The sequence below is a fragment of the Thalassophryne amazonica genome, chromosome 12 (assembly GCF_902500255.1).
Source record: "Thalassophryne amazonica chromosome 12, fThaAma1.1, whole genome shotgun sequence".
NCBI classification, from domain to species: domain Eukaryota; kingdom Metazoa; phylum Chordata; class Actinopteri; order Batrachoidiformes; family Batrachoididae; genus Thalassophryne; species Thalassophryne amazonica.
In genome coordinates, this window is record NC_047114.1 from 75,472,402 (window position 1) to 75,489,017 (window position 16,616).

The 16,616-nt window shown below is 44.0% G+C and overlaps 1 protein-coding gene across 2 annotated transcripts; it reads right to left on the reverse strand.

The window, feature by feature from the left end:
- Positions 1 to 1,346: 1,346 nt before the first annotated feature.
- Positions 1,347 to 12,112, reverse strand: arf1 (ADP-ribosylation factor 1). 2 transcript variants are annotated; one of them, XM_034183329.1, is made up of 5 exons: positions 12,030 to 12,112; positions 7,652 to 7,833; positions 3,413 to 3,523; positions 3,170 to 3,294; positions 1,347 to 1,376 (listed from the first exon to the last, which is right to left on the reverse strand). In XM_034183329.1, the coding sequence occupies exons 2-5, from the start codon at positions 7,794 to 7,796 to the stop codon at positions 1,362 to 1,364; spliced, it is 396 nt and encodes a 131-aa protein (XP_034039220.1). In that variant the 5' UTR covers positions 7,797 to 7,833; positions 12,030 to 12,112; the 3' UTR covers positions 1,347 to 1,361. The 2 variants fall into 2 exon arrangements, with proteins under 2 accessions (XP_034039220.1, XP_034039218.1); XM_034183327.1 differs by lacking the exon at positions 1,347 to 1,376 and adding an exon at positions 2,815 to 3,065 and having other exon boundaries at positions 12,030 to 12,111.
- Positions 12,113 to 16,616: the final 4,504 nt, after the last annotated feature.

Genomic DNA, 16,616 nt, shown 5'->3' on the forward strand with positions numbered 1-16,616 from the left:
CACAGGATTGCTAAAAAAAGCAGTTTGAACATAATAGTTTTGAGTTTGTAGTGTCAACCACAGTTTATTACTAATAGCCCAATTTCATAGCCTTAAGAGTGTGCATATCATGAATGCTTGGGCTTGTTGGATTTGTGAGAGTCTACTGAATCTACTGGTACCTTGTTTCCCATGTAACAAGAAATATACTCAAAACCTGGATTAATCTTTTTAATCACGTAGCACTACTATTATTCTGAACACTGCTGTAGGTGTCTTCTAATCATTACAGTACTGCCAGGTAAGTTTAGACCTTTGATCACCCTCGAGTTGATCATTGGCTGAGTCTTTGCCATTCTGGCTTTACATCGATCCATCTGAATGGCGGTTTTCCATTTTCTTCAGTGCCTTTCTGGTTTTGTTTGCCATTCTGAAGCATTTGAGATTATTTTCTGCACTTCATACATTTTCTGCTCTCCAATCAATTTTTTATTCAAAGTATGCTGGTCAAGTGGATAGTGCACTTGGTTTCAGTGCAGAAGGGTCCTGGTTCAAACCCCACCCCTGCTATATTTCTCAGTGTAATGTGGACATGTGTCAGGAAGGGCACTGTAGCAACTTGTGCCAATTCAACATGTGACCCAAAGTGCAAACAAGGCAGCAGCCAAAGGGACAGTGATTGGAAGGACCCATTTTACTCAGATATTCAGAGAAATGTACCCAACCAGCATGTACATTTGCTGCCTTTGTCCTTACATAAGGACCACTTGTTTTATACACACAGAAAAATGAGGACACTGGGATTTTTGAACAGCCTAAAATTCCTTATTCTTCACTTTCTGTGAAATAACAAATTTGATCATTTTTGCATGTTTTAACTTGGAATAGAATGTGAAGAGTTCCCAATGCATTTGTCTGTATGGGGGAAAAAAAAATGCTATTATAAAGATTTTGAGCTTTCCTTTTTTTAAACACACTGCTGTTATTGTGAACACAACTGTATGTCTGGGAAGAGTGCATTTTCTTCCATCTTCTTCCAGTACAAGCCACAGCTGACCCATATGATTCTGAATATATACAAATTTAATATCGCACAGCAATTTTGTGCCTCCCCCCCTCCCGCCCCCAATACGAATTAAGCGTGTAACAAATAGACAATGACACTGACAGTAGCATGACAAAAAGTGTCTCCAACAAGGATCATACCACCACCAACCAACCCCAGGCTGACCATGCCCAGATGACCTACAGTCACCAGTTAGGCACCAGCTGCCCCCTAACACCCTGATCATGGGTAGGTATGACCATACACACCGCTACACTATGTATCAAGTGTACCATAATTTCCAGGGTTTAACTCGCATTTTATTGATTTTGTTTTACTAGTTTGGGAGGTCCTGTGATTCATACGCCAGTGCAGCTACTCTGAAAAATATGGTAGTTATGTTGGATATTTTGACCCTTGGATCAGTAGAGTACAGGTATGAAGGGAAGCAATCGTGGAGGGGCGGAGTACATTTCAATATTGCAGTTCTGGGCTTCCGACTGGCAGGGATTGTTAGAATTGGTGAGTAGTCAGACATTATTCACCATAACTTTCAACCATTTTATTGCATAGATACTGGGAGGGAACAATCCAACTTCATTTAGTAAAAATCCAGTCACTTTGGCACAACAAAAGTAAAGTCACACTAAAAGTATTAACAGTTACAGACCAAAATGTTTCATTGGCCACTAAAATATTTCCAGAGCTAACACACACACATTAAAGAAATGTTTTTAAAAAAAAACAAGGCAACATGCTTTAGAAATAAAGGCATATCATGTATGGCTTGTAGCAATAAGCTAATCATGCAGCTGAAACTGAATTTTGTTTCACCATCAAAATATCTCCCATGTATTGGAATAAGTCTATTATGTAACAGAGCCTTCATCGACAAATGTGTGTGACTTCATTTGTTACGACTGCATACAACCGGGCTGTTACAAACAACTTGTTGGCCGACAAATGATAGCACGTGTCAGGGCCCATGTGGGCAATCATGGACATGCCCGTGAACCCCTCCCCCCTCCTCAGGGTACACACCATGAGGTTTTGCTGGCAGAAAAAAGGCAGAATATGATGAACCTGACGAAAATAATTTCGACTCAATGAGTGGCCTCCTAAATCATCGTGAAGCAGACCGATGTGAGATCAGTGCAGAATTTCTCAGGTTAAGAGAATCGTTCGAGTACAGTTCAAGAACAGCTGGTGAGTGTTCACACGAGTTCTTGACTTGAAATGAGTAATCTCACAGTACAGGCCGTACAATGAATCAATACCAGTGTTTACTAAGGAGTAGTTTATGGAGCTGGTACTGCTAGTCATAACCATAGCGGTTACAAATAGTACATCGGTGTGTATGTACAATTCATTTGGTGAAAACTGACAGGCCACCACGTTTAATCACAGTGTGGATTCACGGGTTGATAAGCCGAGAAAAAGAAGTCATCAAATTGTGACGAAGATCTGGAGTCAACATTAGCTGGTGTGTCCACCTCGCACCTTTACTTCCCACTTTGTTTTCAGTATATATATATATATATATATATATATATATATATATATGTATACACACACACACATACATACATACACACATAGCTGCCCAACAGCCACAGAGTGAAATACCTATAGGAGGTTTTGTCACAGTGCAATAAGAGACAGCTGCCCCTTTACCAAAATAACTTACACTGAAATAAAAGAAGAAAACCCAAGAGGTTTAGAGTGACACCACCACTGGCTTGGATTTCTGGAGAAATAAGAGCTGAGGGCATCTTCCAGTACTCATGTTTGGACAAGGTAGCTCAACTCACAACAGTAATTAAAGCAGACAGCAAAGTGACATATCTGGGAATGTACATTCACCATTGGGAAAAGGTGATTATTTCTTCTTGTTGACCGTAGTTGACAACCAATCCAATCCTTCATAGAGACCGTCTCCACTAGTGGCACAGGTTGCCTGGATGTACCACTGTCTCATGCGTAAGGAGTGAAGACCCAGTTTATCTGTGATTTCTGCTGTGTTCAAGGCATTTGGAAGGTCCTACAAACATCAAACCATAAGGTATTAACTCAGCTCTGTGGAAATCAAACATGAAAATGTTTAGCTGTAGCACTGTGGGGTCGATGTAAATCAGCAAGACTCACCTGTTTATTGGCAAAAACTAGGAGAACAGCATCTCGTAGCTCATCTTCAGCCAACATTCTCATGAGCTCTTCACGGGCCTCGCCAATTCGTTCCCTGTCATTGCTGTCCACAACAAAAATGAGACCTGGAACAAAAAACAGAAAATGGTACACTCTGTCATTTAAATACACTAGTATGAAAATTAAAATCATAAAAAGGGAAATGACAGTTCACAAGAGGCACTGGCATAGGCACACACATACCCTGTGTATTCTGGAAGTAATGACGCCAAAGCGGTCGAATTTTGTCTTGACCGCCAACATCCCACACTGTGAAGTTGCTATTCTTGTACTCAACTGTCTCCACATTAAATCCTTAGGCAAGAAACAATGAATCAGACAAAACAAACAGCAAGTTTTACAGATTCAAACTTGGAGTGCAACAAACCCCTTGTAAGTTCCTGCACAATCAGGTTAAAAATATATATATATTATACATGTATAGTTATCAACATGAATGAACACTACTCATTTCAAAGAAAAGTATCAAATGTGGTGTGTGTAGGAGAAACGATGTGTTGGGCACAACCCTCAATGAAATATGTGGATGCTATGGAGTACCCGGGCTACAACCAGGACCAAGCCTCTCTCCACAAGTACAGTGCACCCAGAAAGTGTTCACAGCGCTGCACTTTTTCCACATTGTTTTTAATGTTACAGCCTTATTCCAAAACAGATTAAATTATTTTTTCATCAAACTTCTACACACAATACCCCATAATGACAATGTGAAAAAAGTTCTGAGATTTTTGCAAATTTACTAAATATTAAAAAAAAAAACTAAGAAAATCACATGTACACTCAACAAAAATATAAACGCAACACTTTTAGTTTTGCACCCATTTTGTATGAGATGAACTCAAAGATCTAAAACTTTTTCCACATACACAATATCACCATTTCCCTCAAATATTGTTCACAAACCAGTCTAAATCTGTGATAGTGAGCACTTCTCCTTTGCTGAGATAATCCATCCCACCTCACAGGTGTGCCATATCAAGATGCTGATTAGACACCATGATTAGTGCACAGGTGTGCCTTAGACTGCTCACAATAAAAGGCCACTCTGAAAGGTGCAGTTTTATCACACAGCACAATGCCACAGATGTCGCAAGATTTGAGGGAGCGTGCAATTGGCATGCTGACAGCAGGAATGTCAACCAGAGCTGTTGCTCGTGTATTGAATGTTCATTTCTCTACCATAAGCCGTCTCCAAAGGCGTTTCAGAGAATTTGGCAGTACATCCAACCAGCCTCACAACTGCAGACCACGTGTAACCACACCAGCCCAGGACCTCCACATCCAGCATGTTCACCTCCAAGATCGTCTGAGACCAGCCACTTGGACAGCTGCTGAAACAATCGGTTTGCATAACCAAAGAATTTCTGCACAAACTGTCAGAAACTTCTCGGGGAAGCTCATCTGCATGCTCGTCGTCCTCATCGGGGTCTTGACCTGACTCCAGTTCGTCGTCGTAACCGACTTGAATGGGCAAATGCTCACATTCGCTGGTGTTTGGCACATTGGAGAGGTGTTCTCTTCACGGATGAATCCCGGTTCACACTGTCCAGGGCAGATGGCAGACAGCATGTGTGGCGTCGTGTGGGTGAGCGGTTTTCTGATGTCAATGTTGTGGATCGAATGGCCCATGGTGGCGGTGGGGTTATGTATAGGCAGGCATCTGTTATGGATGAAGAACACAGGTGCATTTTATTGATGGCATTTTGAATGCACAGAGATTCCGTGACGAGATCCTGAGGCCCGTTGTTGTGCCATACATCCAAGAACATCACCTCATGTTGCAAGGATCTGTACACAATTCTTGGAAGCTGAAAATGTCCCAGTTTTTGCATGGCCGGCATACTCACCGGACATGTCACCCATTGAGCATGTTTGGGATGCTCTGGACCGGCGTATACGACAGCGTGTACCAGTTCCTGCCAATATCCAGCAATTTCGCACAGCCATTGAAGAGGAGTGGACCAACGTTCCACAGGCCACAATTGACAACCTGATCAACTCTATGCGAAGGAGATGTGTTGCACTGCATGAGGCAAATGGTGGTCACACCAGATACTGACTGGTATCCCCCCCAATAAAACAAAACTGAACCTTTCAGAGTGGCCTTTTATTGTGGACAGTCTAAGGCACACCTGTGCACTAATCATGGTGTCTAATCAGCATCTTGATATGGCACACCTGTGAGGTGGGATGGATTATCTCAGCAAAGGAGAAGTGCTCACTATCACAGATTTAGACTGGTTTGTGAACAATATTTGAGGGAAATGGTGATATTGTGTATGTGGAAAAAGTTTTAGATCTTTGAGTTCATCTCATACAAAATGGGAGCAAAACCAAAAGTGTTGCGTTTATATTTTTGTTGAGTGTACGTAAGTATTCACAGCTTTTGCCATCAAGTACATCCTGTTTCCACTGATCATCCCTGAAATGTTTCTACAGCTTAATTGGAGTCCATCTGGGAAAAATTCAGTTGATAGGTCATGATTAGGAATGACACAGACCTGTCTGCATATAAGGTCTCACAGTCGACAATGCATGTCAGAGCACAGAGTATGAAGTCAAAGGAATTGTTTATAGACCTCCAAAACAGGATTGTCTCAAGGCACAAATCTGGAGAAGGGTAGAGAAACATTTCTGCTGCTTTGAAGGTCCCAATGAACACAGTGGCCTCCATCATCTGTAAACAGAAGAAGAAGGGCCTCAGTCAGGGACCTCCTGATGTTCACTGTCAGAGCTCCAGCATTTCTCTGTGGAGAAAGGAGAACCACCCAGGAGGACAACCACCTCTGCAGCAATTTACTAAATCATGCCTGGGAGAGTGACCTAACAGAAGCCACCTCTTAGTAAAAGGCACATGACAGCCTGCCTGGAGTTTGCCAAACAGCACCTGGAGGACTCTCAGACCATGAGAACCAAAATTTGAGACAAAGATTGAACTCTTTGGCGTGAATGCCAGGCATCATGTTTGAAAGACATCAAACACTGCTCATCACCTAGCCAATACCATCCCTACAGTGAAGCATGGTGGTGGCATCATCATGCTGTGGGGATGTTTTTCAGCAGCAGGGACTGGGAGACTAGTCAGGATTGAGGGAAAGATGAATGCAGCAATGTACAGAGACATCCTGGATGAAAACCTGCTCCAGAGCACTCTTGAGCTAAGACTGGTGCAATAAGAATAAGTGAAATAAGGATGTAACATAACAAAATGTGGAAAAAGTGAGGTGCTGTGAATACTGTATTTATGTGTTGTACCAGTAGCAAGGACTAATGTTTATACCAAGTTTCATGAGTTTTGCTGTTTGGAGAAAGAAAAAAAAAAACTGTGTGTGGTGTGTGTGAAAAGGCCATTCTTTTGGTTGAGAGGCAATACACCATAGAGTCAGTTTTAGGATGCACACAACTGTAGCCATTATAACACATAACCTGTGAAGTCTGAGCCATTTCATGCAATGCATGGCAAATGTATAACAATTCCAATTTGCATTGTGAGACACAACCTCACTGTTTTACCATTTCAACAACCTAAAAGATATCACAAATGTCTTTGGATTTCAAAAACATCATCTCAAAATCACGTATGCCAAATGTGATAAACAACCTAGGTAGGAAGCACCAAATGGATCATGTGTCAAAACAACATCAAAAAGCTTGCTTTCTGTTGAGTGTGATAAATGTATTGTGTGTTTGTGGGTTTAGACAAAGCTTATGACATGGTGCTAAGGAAAGAGTTGCAGCATTGTCAAAGATGTATGCAAGGGCGGTGCAGGATATGTAGAAAGATAGTGTCACAGCAAAAGAGATACACAGTAAGAATTCAAGGTAGAGGTGGGAGTACAACAGGGATCAGCTCTGAAACCTTTCTTGTTTGAAATGCAGATGGATGAGATCAGACAGGAGTCCCTACGGACTATGATGTTTGCAGATGACCTTGTGATCTGTCGTGACAGTCTGGAACAGGTTGAAATGAGCCTAGAGAGGTGGGGATGCACTCTTGAGAGAAGGGAAATGAAAGTCAGTAGGAGAAAGATGTGTATGGATGAAGGGGAGTAGGACAGTAGAATAGTGAGGATGAAAGGAGTATACGTGATGAAAGTAGACGAGTTTATATTTGGGGTCAACTACTCAAAGTACTGAAGAGTGTGGTATAGGTCTAGAGGTGAAGAAGAGAGCCCAGGCAGGCAGTCACTTGATCAATCAAATAAAGAGTTAAATGCCAACTTTGTGTAACAATGACATTTTTGATAACATTTTAAAAAAAGACCAAAATGAGAACATGTATATTCAGTGACTGATGTATTTTTTAAATCTTTCTTTATTAACTATATAAGACAATATCTTGTCAACTGAACATCATATTAAGTTCTTCAATAGATTGGTTTCCATTGGGACACAGTGGTATTCTTTCTTACATTGACTAACCTATTGTGGGAATGGTAGTCACAATCTCTCCAAGCTTGAGCTTGTACAGTATTGTTGTCTTTCCTGCAGCATCCAGGCCTACCATGAGGGTCCGCATCTCTTTTTTAGTGAACAACATTTGAAATATTGATTGAATTGCCCCCATGGTGACAGGTGATGACAGTATCTTTTGAAGTGAAAACCTGAAGGAACAAAGCAGAGATCCTGATCATGGGAGTGTGCCGTAGGAAATGTGTTTGAACATGAACAAAAGGGAAACTGCCATCCGTCTTTTCATTATGGAGTGACTAACTGTACACAGCTGTATTGATAATATAAAATTCAATGTGTATGTGCTAATTACCCACAGGGTTTGGGCTAAATGCCACAAGTGGCAGCAGTGGTACGGCATGGGATGTCTGAACCAAAGGCCCTGGGCTCAAATCCCAGTCACGTGACATTTTTTTTTCTATTCTAAAAGGCATCTCTGACAATCATCATAATGACAGATAATTACATACATTTTGGAACCAGAGAAAATCTTTAAGATCATCACTTAAAATGTAATTTTGGCCCAACAAACAGACAGAAAACAAAAGGTAAATGTACACGTCCTCACAGTCACATTACCAAGACTGATCAATCAGAAGCAATATGTACAAATAGAATTGCATATTATCAATACGCCTACGTACGGACAACCACTGCCTTTTCTTTATAGCTTAATTTTTTCATTTTATTTAATATAATTTGCTTTTCAAAATGTCAACATGTGAAAACTGATTGTCACAATGTCACAAAGTCTAACTGTTCATCTTTCCATAATGGAATTTTGTCAAAAACATTTCAGACAACCTTGAGAGGAACATGTAGGGGTCACCAACCCTGTTCCTGGAGAGCCCCTGCTCTGCATGTTTGCCAAGTCTACCTACTCAAATCACACCTAATTTTTTAAAAATGGTGTCTTCCAGCTCTTGATTGGCTGAACACACCTGATAGAGTTAACTGCCTGGGAGTGGAACAGGGAGAGTTGGAAAACATGCAGGGCAGGGGCCCTCCAAGAACAGGGTTAGGCACAGCTGTTCCAGTACTAGCACTAGTACTGAGAGTAGGCCTACAACTCAGCCTGCTGAGCCTGCACAGGCTGTCACATTTGGGGATCAGGATGACAAACTGGATTCACTCTTGACATGGTCTCAAGAACAACTGATTCTACAGGAATCCATCTTCAACATTCAGAATGCAACACCATCTTCACTGCAGCATTTCCATTTTCATAGACCCGTAACTTCATTCAATGTCAACAAATAGACTGCATGAGTCAGAAACATGTAAATATGTTCTTGAAATTCAGTGTTTAGAGTTTACACAAAGGAGTTTGATTGGATTGTTTTTGAACTCTGTTTTTGCAAGTTGACTGAGAACAATTTTAGATTGGATTGCGATTGAAAGTTCGTGTTGGGACTATTTGAAACCTGTTGACCTCAAAGGACCAGTGATACACACCAAAATGTAAGTCCTTTTTCTCTTGTTTATAAATGAATAAAAAATCAAATGACAAGGATCTAGGTGTTATATAAACAAATAAAGAATGTTTTTTAAATTGTGCAATGGAAATAATATTTTATTTAGTGAAGGATGAAATGTTCCTTACCATTGCACTCATAAACATTCAGTAATTGTGTAAAGTAGAAGTTGGTTGTTTAGGAAACATCTCCTATACCATCACGTATCACACACATGAAGGACTCCACTCACTGGAAAACTTCTGAAGTGATATTTAGGATGGCATCATCTGTCAATATTAAAATGAAATTAGCAATAATATCTCTGGAATATCCCTGGTGGTTGTTTCTTGTGGCATTTTGGAAATGTGGAAATGCTCTCCTTCCACAAAATTATACGGTGCATCCGGAAAGTATTCACAGCGCTTCACTTTTTCATATTTTCCTCAAAATTGCACACACAATACCCCATAATGACAATGTGAAAAAAGTGTTTTTTGTTTTTTTTTGTTTTGAGGTTTTTTCAAGTTTATTAAAACAAAACAAAAACAAAAAATTAAGAAATCACATGTACATAAGTATTCACAGCCTTTACCGTAAAGCTCAAAATTGTGCTCAGGTGCATCCTGTTTCCACTGATCATCCTTGAAATGTTTCTACAGCTTAACTGAAGCCCACCTGTGATAAATTCAGTTGATTTGGAAAGGCACACACCTATTTACATATAAGGCCCCACAGTTGACAGTGCATGTCAGAGCACAAACCAAGCATGAAGTTAAAGGAATTGTCTGTATGCCTCTGAAACAGGATTGTCTCAAGGAAGAAATCTGGTGAAGGGTATAGAAACATTTCTGCTGCTTTGAAGGTCTCAATGAGCACAGTGGCCTCCATCATCCGTAAATGGAAGAAGTTCAGATTCACCAGGACTCTTCCTAGAGCTGGCTGCTCGTCTAAACTGAGCAATCGAGGGAGAAGGACATTACTCTGTGGAGAGAGGAGAACCTTCCAGAAGGCCAACCATCTCTGCAACAATCCACCAATCAGGCCTGGATGGTAGAGTGGCCAAACGGAAGCTGCTCCTTATAAAAAGGCACATAGCAGCCCACCTAGAGTTTGCCAAAAGGCACCTGAAGGACTCTCAGACCATGAGAAACAAAATTCTCTGGTCTGATGAGACAAAGATTGACTCTCTGGCCTGAATGCCAAATGTCATCTTTGCAGGAAACCAGGCACCATCCCTACAGTGAAGCATGGTGGTGGCAGCATCATGCTGTGGGGATGTTTTTCAGTGACAGGAACGGGAGACTAGTCGGGATTAAGGTAAAGAAGAATGCAGCACAGAGATGTACAGAGACATCGTGGATGAAGACGTGGTCCAGAGTGCTCTTGACCTCAGACTGAGGCAACGGTTTGTCTTTCAGCAGGACAATGACCTTAAGTACACAGCCAAGATATCGAAGGAGTGGCTTCAGGACAACTCTGTGAATGTCCTTGAGTGGCCCAGCCAGAGACCAGACCTGAATCTGACTGGACATCTTTGGTGAGATCTAAAAATGGCTGTGCACCGACACTCCCCATCCAACCTGATGGAGCTTGAGAGGTGCTGCAAAGAGGAATGGGAAAAACTGCACATAGATAGGTGCACCAAGCTTGTGGCATCATAGTCAAGAAGACTTGAGGCTATAAATGCTGCCAAAGGTGCATCAACAAAGTACTCAGCAAAGGGTGTGAATACTTATTATGTACATGTATTTTTTTATTTTTAATAAATTTGTAAAAAAAAATTCATGTTGTCATTATGGGGTGTTGTGAGTAGACTTTTGTGGGGGAAAAAAATAATTTCATCCACTAAGACTAACAAAATGTGGAAAAAGTCAAGCGCTGACAATAGTTTCCGGATCCACTGTACATGTACTTGTATGTAATTTTTGGGGGTGGCTGTGCCCTCTGGTGTAAAAGACATGAAACTTCAGCCACTGACCTAGCCTGACTTAAAAAAATTCAAACAATAATATTACTTATATTAAACATATATATTCTGATATATACTGCTAGTTAAGATATCCCCGCTCCACTGCTGCACAATTTGAAAATTTAAATTTACAGTATAAACGTAACTATTTGGGAACAATTCAATGATATTTTTCTCCAGGAGATGACACTGTAACTAGAGCTGTCAGCGTGTTTTTGTTTAATCGCGTTAATCGCATGCGGCTGTTTTGACACACTGACAAAACATGAAGTGACACAGCATGAAGCGGGGTGACCGCAGTTTCTGCAAAAAAACATATAGTTATATTGTAACTGTATGGCAATAACACATCTACTAACTATGTGTAACAAACGTTATTTCCCCTCATCAAAGGGGCCGCGGCTCCTTTGTTTGTGGGTTTGTAAAGTTTGCGGCTCGTTTTGATCACCGCGCTGTGCCGGCGGGGCGGGGACCCTTTCTGCTGCCGTTTCCAAAATACTACAAGAAGCCAGCAAAAAAAATAAAACGAAATAAAAAGAATGAAAGTGCTTAATTTACTAATATTTCAGTCAGGCTGGGTAAATCGTCGGACCGGCAGGAGACATGGTAAAACTGTCTCACAAAGTCTCCTTTCACGCACCTCTTGCATAAACGCTACAAAATTAATGTCAGCCATTGGGTGATGGTATAATATACTAAGAAACACTTAGAAAAACATCTAATTAAAGTCAAACAGATGTTCTGGTTTGTCAGGAAAGTTAATGCTAATTATTAGCTTTATTCCGGCGTTTAGACCAATTACTGACGTCACAAAACTGACTGTGCTTATACATCAATGTTTATTGTATATAAATGTGTGGTTGCAAAACAAACAAACAAAAAAAAAGCTACTATCCGACAAAAAGCAAGAAATAAGCTTTACCTGCTTTCTTGTTTCTTCAAGGCGGTTCCTTCCTCAGCAGAATGACGACAGTCTGACACGTCAGAGGATCCAACTCAAAACTTCCCCTGGAGACAGGATGCAAGACCTTTTTTTTTTAAAATTGAAAGAAACTTTATTAAAATATCAGCAGGTTGACAAAGAGGTGGTGGAGGTAAAGATGGGTGATAGAAACACGGAAGAAACAAAGTGCAGATTGGTACACGGGTAACGCGGAAACAAAAAGCAAAAATGCTACAGTAGTCTATCTGATGGTGATATGGATTCTGACGATAACAGCAGAGTAAAACGATGCTAAGAGGAGCTGAAAGTAAAGCTGCAGTTTGTTTCTCCTGGTGTCGTTGATCCAACCGTGCCCCCTAAAAATGGATCCCCCCTAAAAAATGGGTCCGCCCTGCCTCAATGCGTCATTTCAGAGCTCAACAGCGTCATTTCTGAATATCACCAGCGATTCACCGATTATCACCTCATTTCTTCTTAAAACTGCACTCTGTCTCAGCGACAGATATCTGAAGCTTTTGTACAACAATCATTTCCACATAAATTCAGCATTATTTCATAATAAAAGACGGGGGAAGCGATCAGAGCGCCACAGCAGTTCGTCTGACTCTGAGGTGCGGCTGTGCCTACGTCATTTCAGAGCGTCAGTAGCGACTTTCATATTATCGCCTCATTTCTGATTAAAACTGACTTTAGAATGATTTAAGAGGTTTTACTTTGTCATCTGATGGTTAATAATCATATTTTTTTCCTCTGATCGCTTTGGGTGTAGTGAGTCTCAGATGTGCTGCTGTGGTCCCAAATGATGCATGCGCAGTGAAGGTAGGGTGGATCAATTTTTAGGGGGGACCGTTCCATCGGTGACACCGGCTCCATCAACCCGTTAAAGCTAACTAGTTTTACACAACAAAGTACGAACTGCGAACGTCACGTTTTGGGGCAAACGTTTAGTGATTGCATGTAGTGATTCCAAACAATGAGATAATTTGATTAAATCAACTGTTTTGGCGGGAAAGAAAGAAGTGTTTTGAGTGGGAACGAAAGAAACTTGGTTCCAGAATGTTTTATTATTCATGGTTATGTAGCTGTGCGTAGGGATTGGGAAAATGGTGCTGGTGGGGGAATATTCTACCTTTATTCAACATGGGCTGGGATATAGGGTTATTAAAGTAAGCAGGGTGTTGTGAAGGTGTAGGAACACGGACCCACAACAGGGGGCGTTAAATGAACGGACAATGGATAAGCCAAACAGTAACAATTTAATGTTGTGAAGTGCACAACGGAATACAGACAAACAGTTTTGGTACCACAGACAATTATATGTAGTGTGACGTGTGGACAGGCTTGAGGATAGGAGACGACCACGATCCGAGACAATGTCCGATGGAATCCCATGCAGACGCACGACATGGTGGACCAGGAGGTCTGCAGTCTCCTGGGCCGTCGGGAGCTTCGGGAGGGCCACGAAGTGGGCCGCCTTGGAGAACCGGTCCACTATCGTGAGGATGGTGGTCTTGCCCTGGGACGGAGGGAGGCCCGTAACGAAGTCCAGGCCGATGTGAGACCAGGGGCGATGAGGCACGGGCAAAGGCTGTAGGAGGCCCTGGGTCTTTTGATGGTCCGCTTTGCCCCTGGCGCAGGTGGTACAGGCCTGGACATACTCCCGGACGTCGGCTTCCAGAGACACCCACCAGAAGCGCTGCCGGACAACTGCCACGGTTCTTCACACCCCTGGGTGGCAGGAGAGCTTGGAACCGTGACAGAAGTCCAGGACGGCAGCTCTTGCCTCTGGTGGGACGTATAGTCTGTTCTTTGGGCCGGTCCGCGGGTCTGGGTTCCGTGTCAGGGCCTCCCGGACGGTCTTCTCCACGTCCCAGGTGAGGGTGGCCACGACAGTGGACTCGGGGATGATGGTTTCGGTTGGGTCTGACAGCTCGGTCCTGACCTCCTCTTCGTGCACCCGGGACAGGGCGTCAGATCGTTGGTTCTTTGTCCCGGGGCGGTATGTGATCCGAAAGTCAAAACGCCCGAAGAACAGTGACCAGCGGGCTTGCCTGGGGTTCAGACGCTTGGCGGTCCGAATGTACTCCAGGTTCCGATGGTCAGTGAAAACCGTGAACGGTACCGAAGCTCCCTCCAACAAGTGTCTCCACTCCTCCAGAGCCTCGTTCACCGCAAGAAGTTCCCGATTGCTGATGTCATAATTCCTTTCAGCTGGGGTCAACCTGCGGGAAAAATAGGCACATGGGTGGAGAACCTTGTCGGACTCCCTGCTCTGGGACAGCACGGCTCCTATCCCTGAGTCAGAGGCGTCCACTTCAACTATAAACTGGCGACTTGGATCGGGCTGCACCAGAACTGGTGCAGTTGAGAACCGCCGTTTCAACTCCCTAAACGTGGCTTCGCACTGATCCGACCAGGTGAAGGGGACTTTTGTGGAGGTCAGGGCTGTCAGGGGACTAACCACCTGACTATAGCCCTTGATGAACCTCCGGTAAAAATGAGCAAAACCGAGGAACTGTTGTAATTTCCTACGGTTTGTTGGTTGGGGCCAATCTCTCACCGCCGCTACCTTGGCCGGATCAGGGGCGACGGAGTTGGAGGAGATTATGAACCCCAGGAAGGATAAAGAAGTACGGTGGAACTCGCACTTCTCGCCCTTCACAAACAGCCGGTTCTCCAACAACTGCTGCAGGACCTGATGTACATGCGTAACATGAGTCTCAGGATCCGGGGAAAAGATGAGTATATCGTCCAGATATACGAAGACAAACCGATGCAGGAAGTCCCGCAAGACATCGTTTACCAAAGCTTGGAACGTTGCGGGGGCGTTAGTGAGGCCGAACAGCATGGCCAGCTACTCAAAGTGACCTAATGGGGTGTTAAATGTCTTCCATTTGTCTCCCTTCCGGATCCGAACCAGGTGGTACGCATTCCTAAGATCCAGTTTTGTGACTATTTGGGCTCCATGCAGGGGCGTGAACACTGAATCTAACAGGGGCAGAGGGTATCGGTTGCGAACCGTGATTTCATTCAGCCCCCTGTAATCAATGCATGGACGGAGTCCGCCGTCTTTCTTGCCCACAAAAAAGAAACCAGCACCCATCGAGGAGGTGGAATTCCGGATCAGCCCGGCAGCTAATGAGTCCCAGATGTAGGTCTCCATTGATTCTCGCTCAGGACGTGAGAGGTTGTACAGCCTGCTGGACGGGTACTCAACGCCCGGGATCAAATCAATGGCACAATCGTACAGACGGTGCGGGGGAAGGGTGAGCGCCAGATCTTTGCTGAAAACGTCAGCAAGATCGTGGTACTCACTTGGCACCGCCGTCAGATTGGGGGGGACTTTAACCTCCTCACTAGCTGTCACACCAGGCGGAACCGAGGATCTGAGACATTCCTGGTGGCAGGTTTCGCTCCACTGAGCCACAACCCCAGATGGCCAATCAATCCGGGGATTGTGTCTTATCATCCACGGATAACCCAATATCACACGGGAGGTAGAAAGTGTTACATAAAACACAATCTCCTCCCTGTGATTACCAGACACCACCAATGTCACTGGCTGTGTCTGGTGTGTGATTAATGGAAGAAGGGTGCCATCTAGTGCCCGTACCTTCAAAGGTGAAGGTAGAGCCACTAGAGGGAGCCCGACTTCCCTTGCCCATCTGCTGTCCAGCAGATTCCCCTCCGACCCCGTGTCCACCAGTGCTGGGGCGTGAAGGGTTAGATCCCCACTCAGGATCGTGACTGGGATGCATGCAGATTTTCGGGGTCTCCCCGCGTGGGTATTGTGACCCACCCTTAGCCCAGTCTCTAAGGATGAGTGCTGCTGTATTGACCATTTGGGGCATTTTTTCTGTGTGTGCTCGGTTGAGCTGCAGAGAAAACACTCCCCACGGACCAGCCTCCTTTGTCTCTGATCTGATCGCCTTTTGGCCCTGCTCGTTTCCATAGCAACGTCAGCAGGGGGAGCTGTCCTCACGTGGAGTGCCCTGGCTGTGGAGCGTGGGGAAGACGGCTCCTTTTCGGACCCGGGAGGAAGAGGGACGGCTTGTGCCTGACCACGCCCTTCGTCTCACTCCCGTCTGTGTTCTGTTAATCGGTTGTCTAACCGTATAACCAGGTCGATAAGCCCGTCTAAATCCCGCGGCTCGTCCTTCGCCACCAGGTGCTCCGAGACAGTCCGTTTACAAAGGCGGCGCGGAGTGCAACAGCATTCCAGCCGGCTCGCGCTGCCGCAATGCGGAAGTCGACTGCATACTTAGCTGCGCTCCGACGCCCCTGCCTGATTGACAGCAGCAAGTTCGAAGCAGATTCGCCTCTATGGGGGTGATCAAAAACCTGCTTGAACTCCCTCACAAACCCAGTATACATCGTTAGGAGCCGTGAATTCTGCTCCCAGAGTGCCGTAGCCCAGGCGCGTGCCTCTCCTCGAAGCAGATTTATTATGTAAGCCACCCGGCTAGCGTCTGACGCTTACATGACGGGATGCCGTGAAAAGACGAGCGAGCACTGCATTAAGAAGTCCGCGCACGTCTTGACACAACCTCCGTACGACTCCGGAGG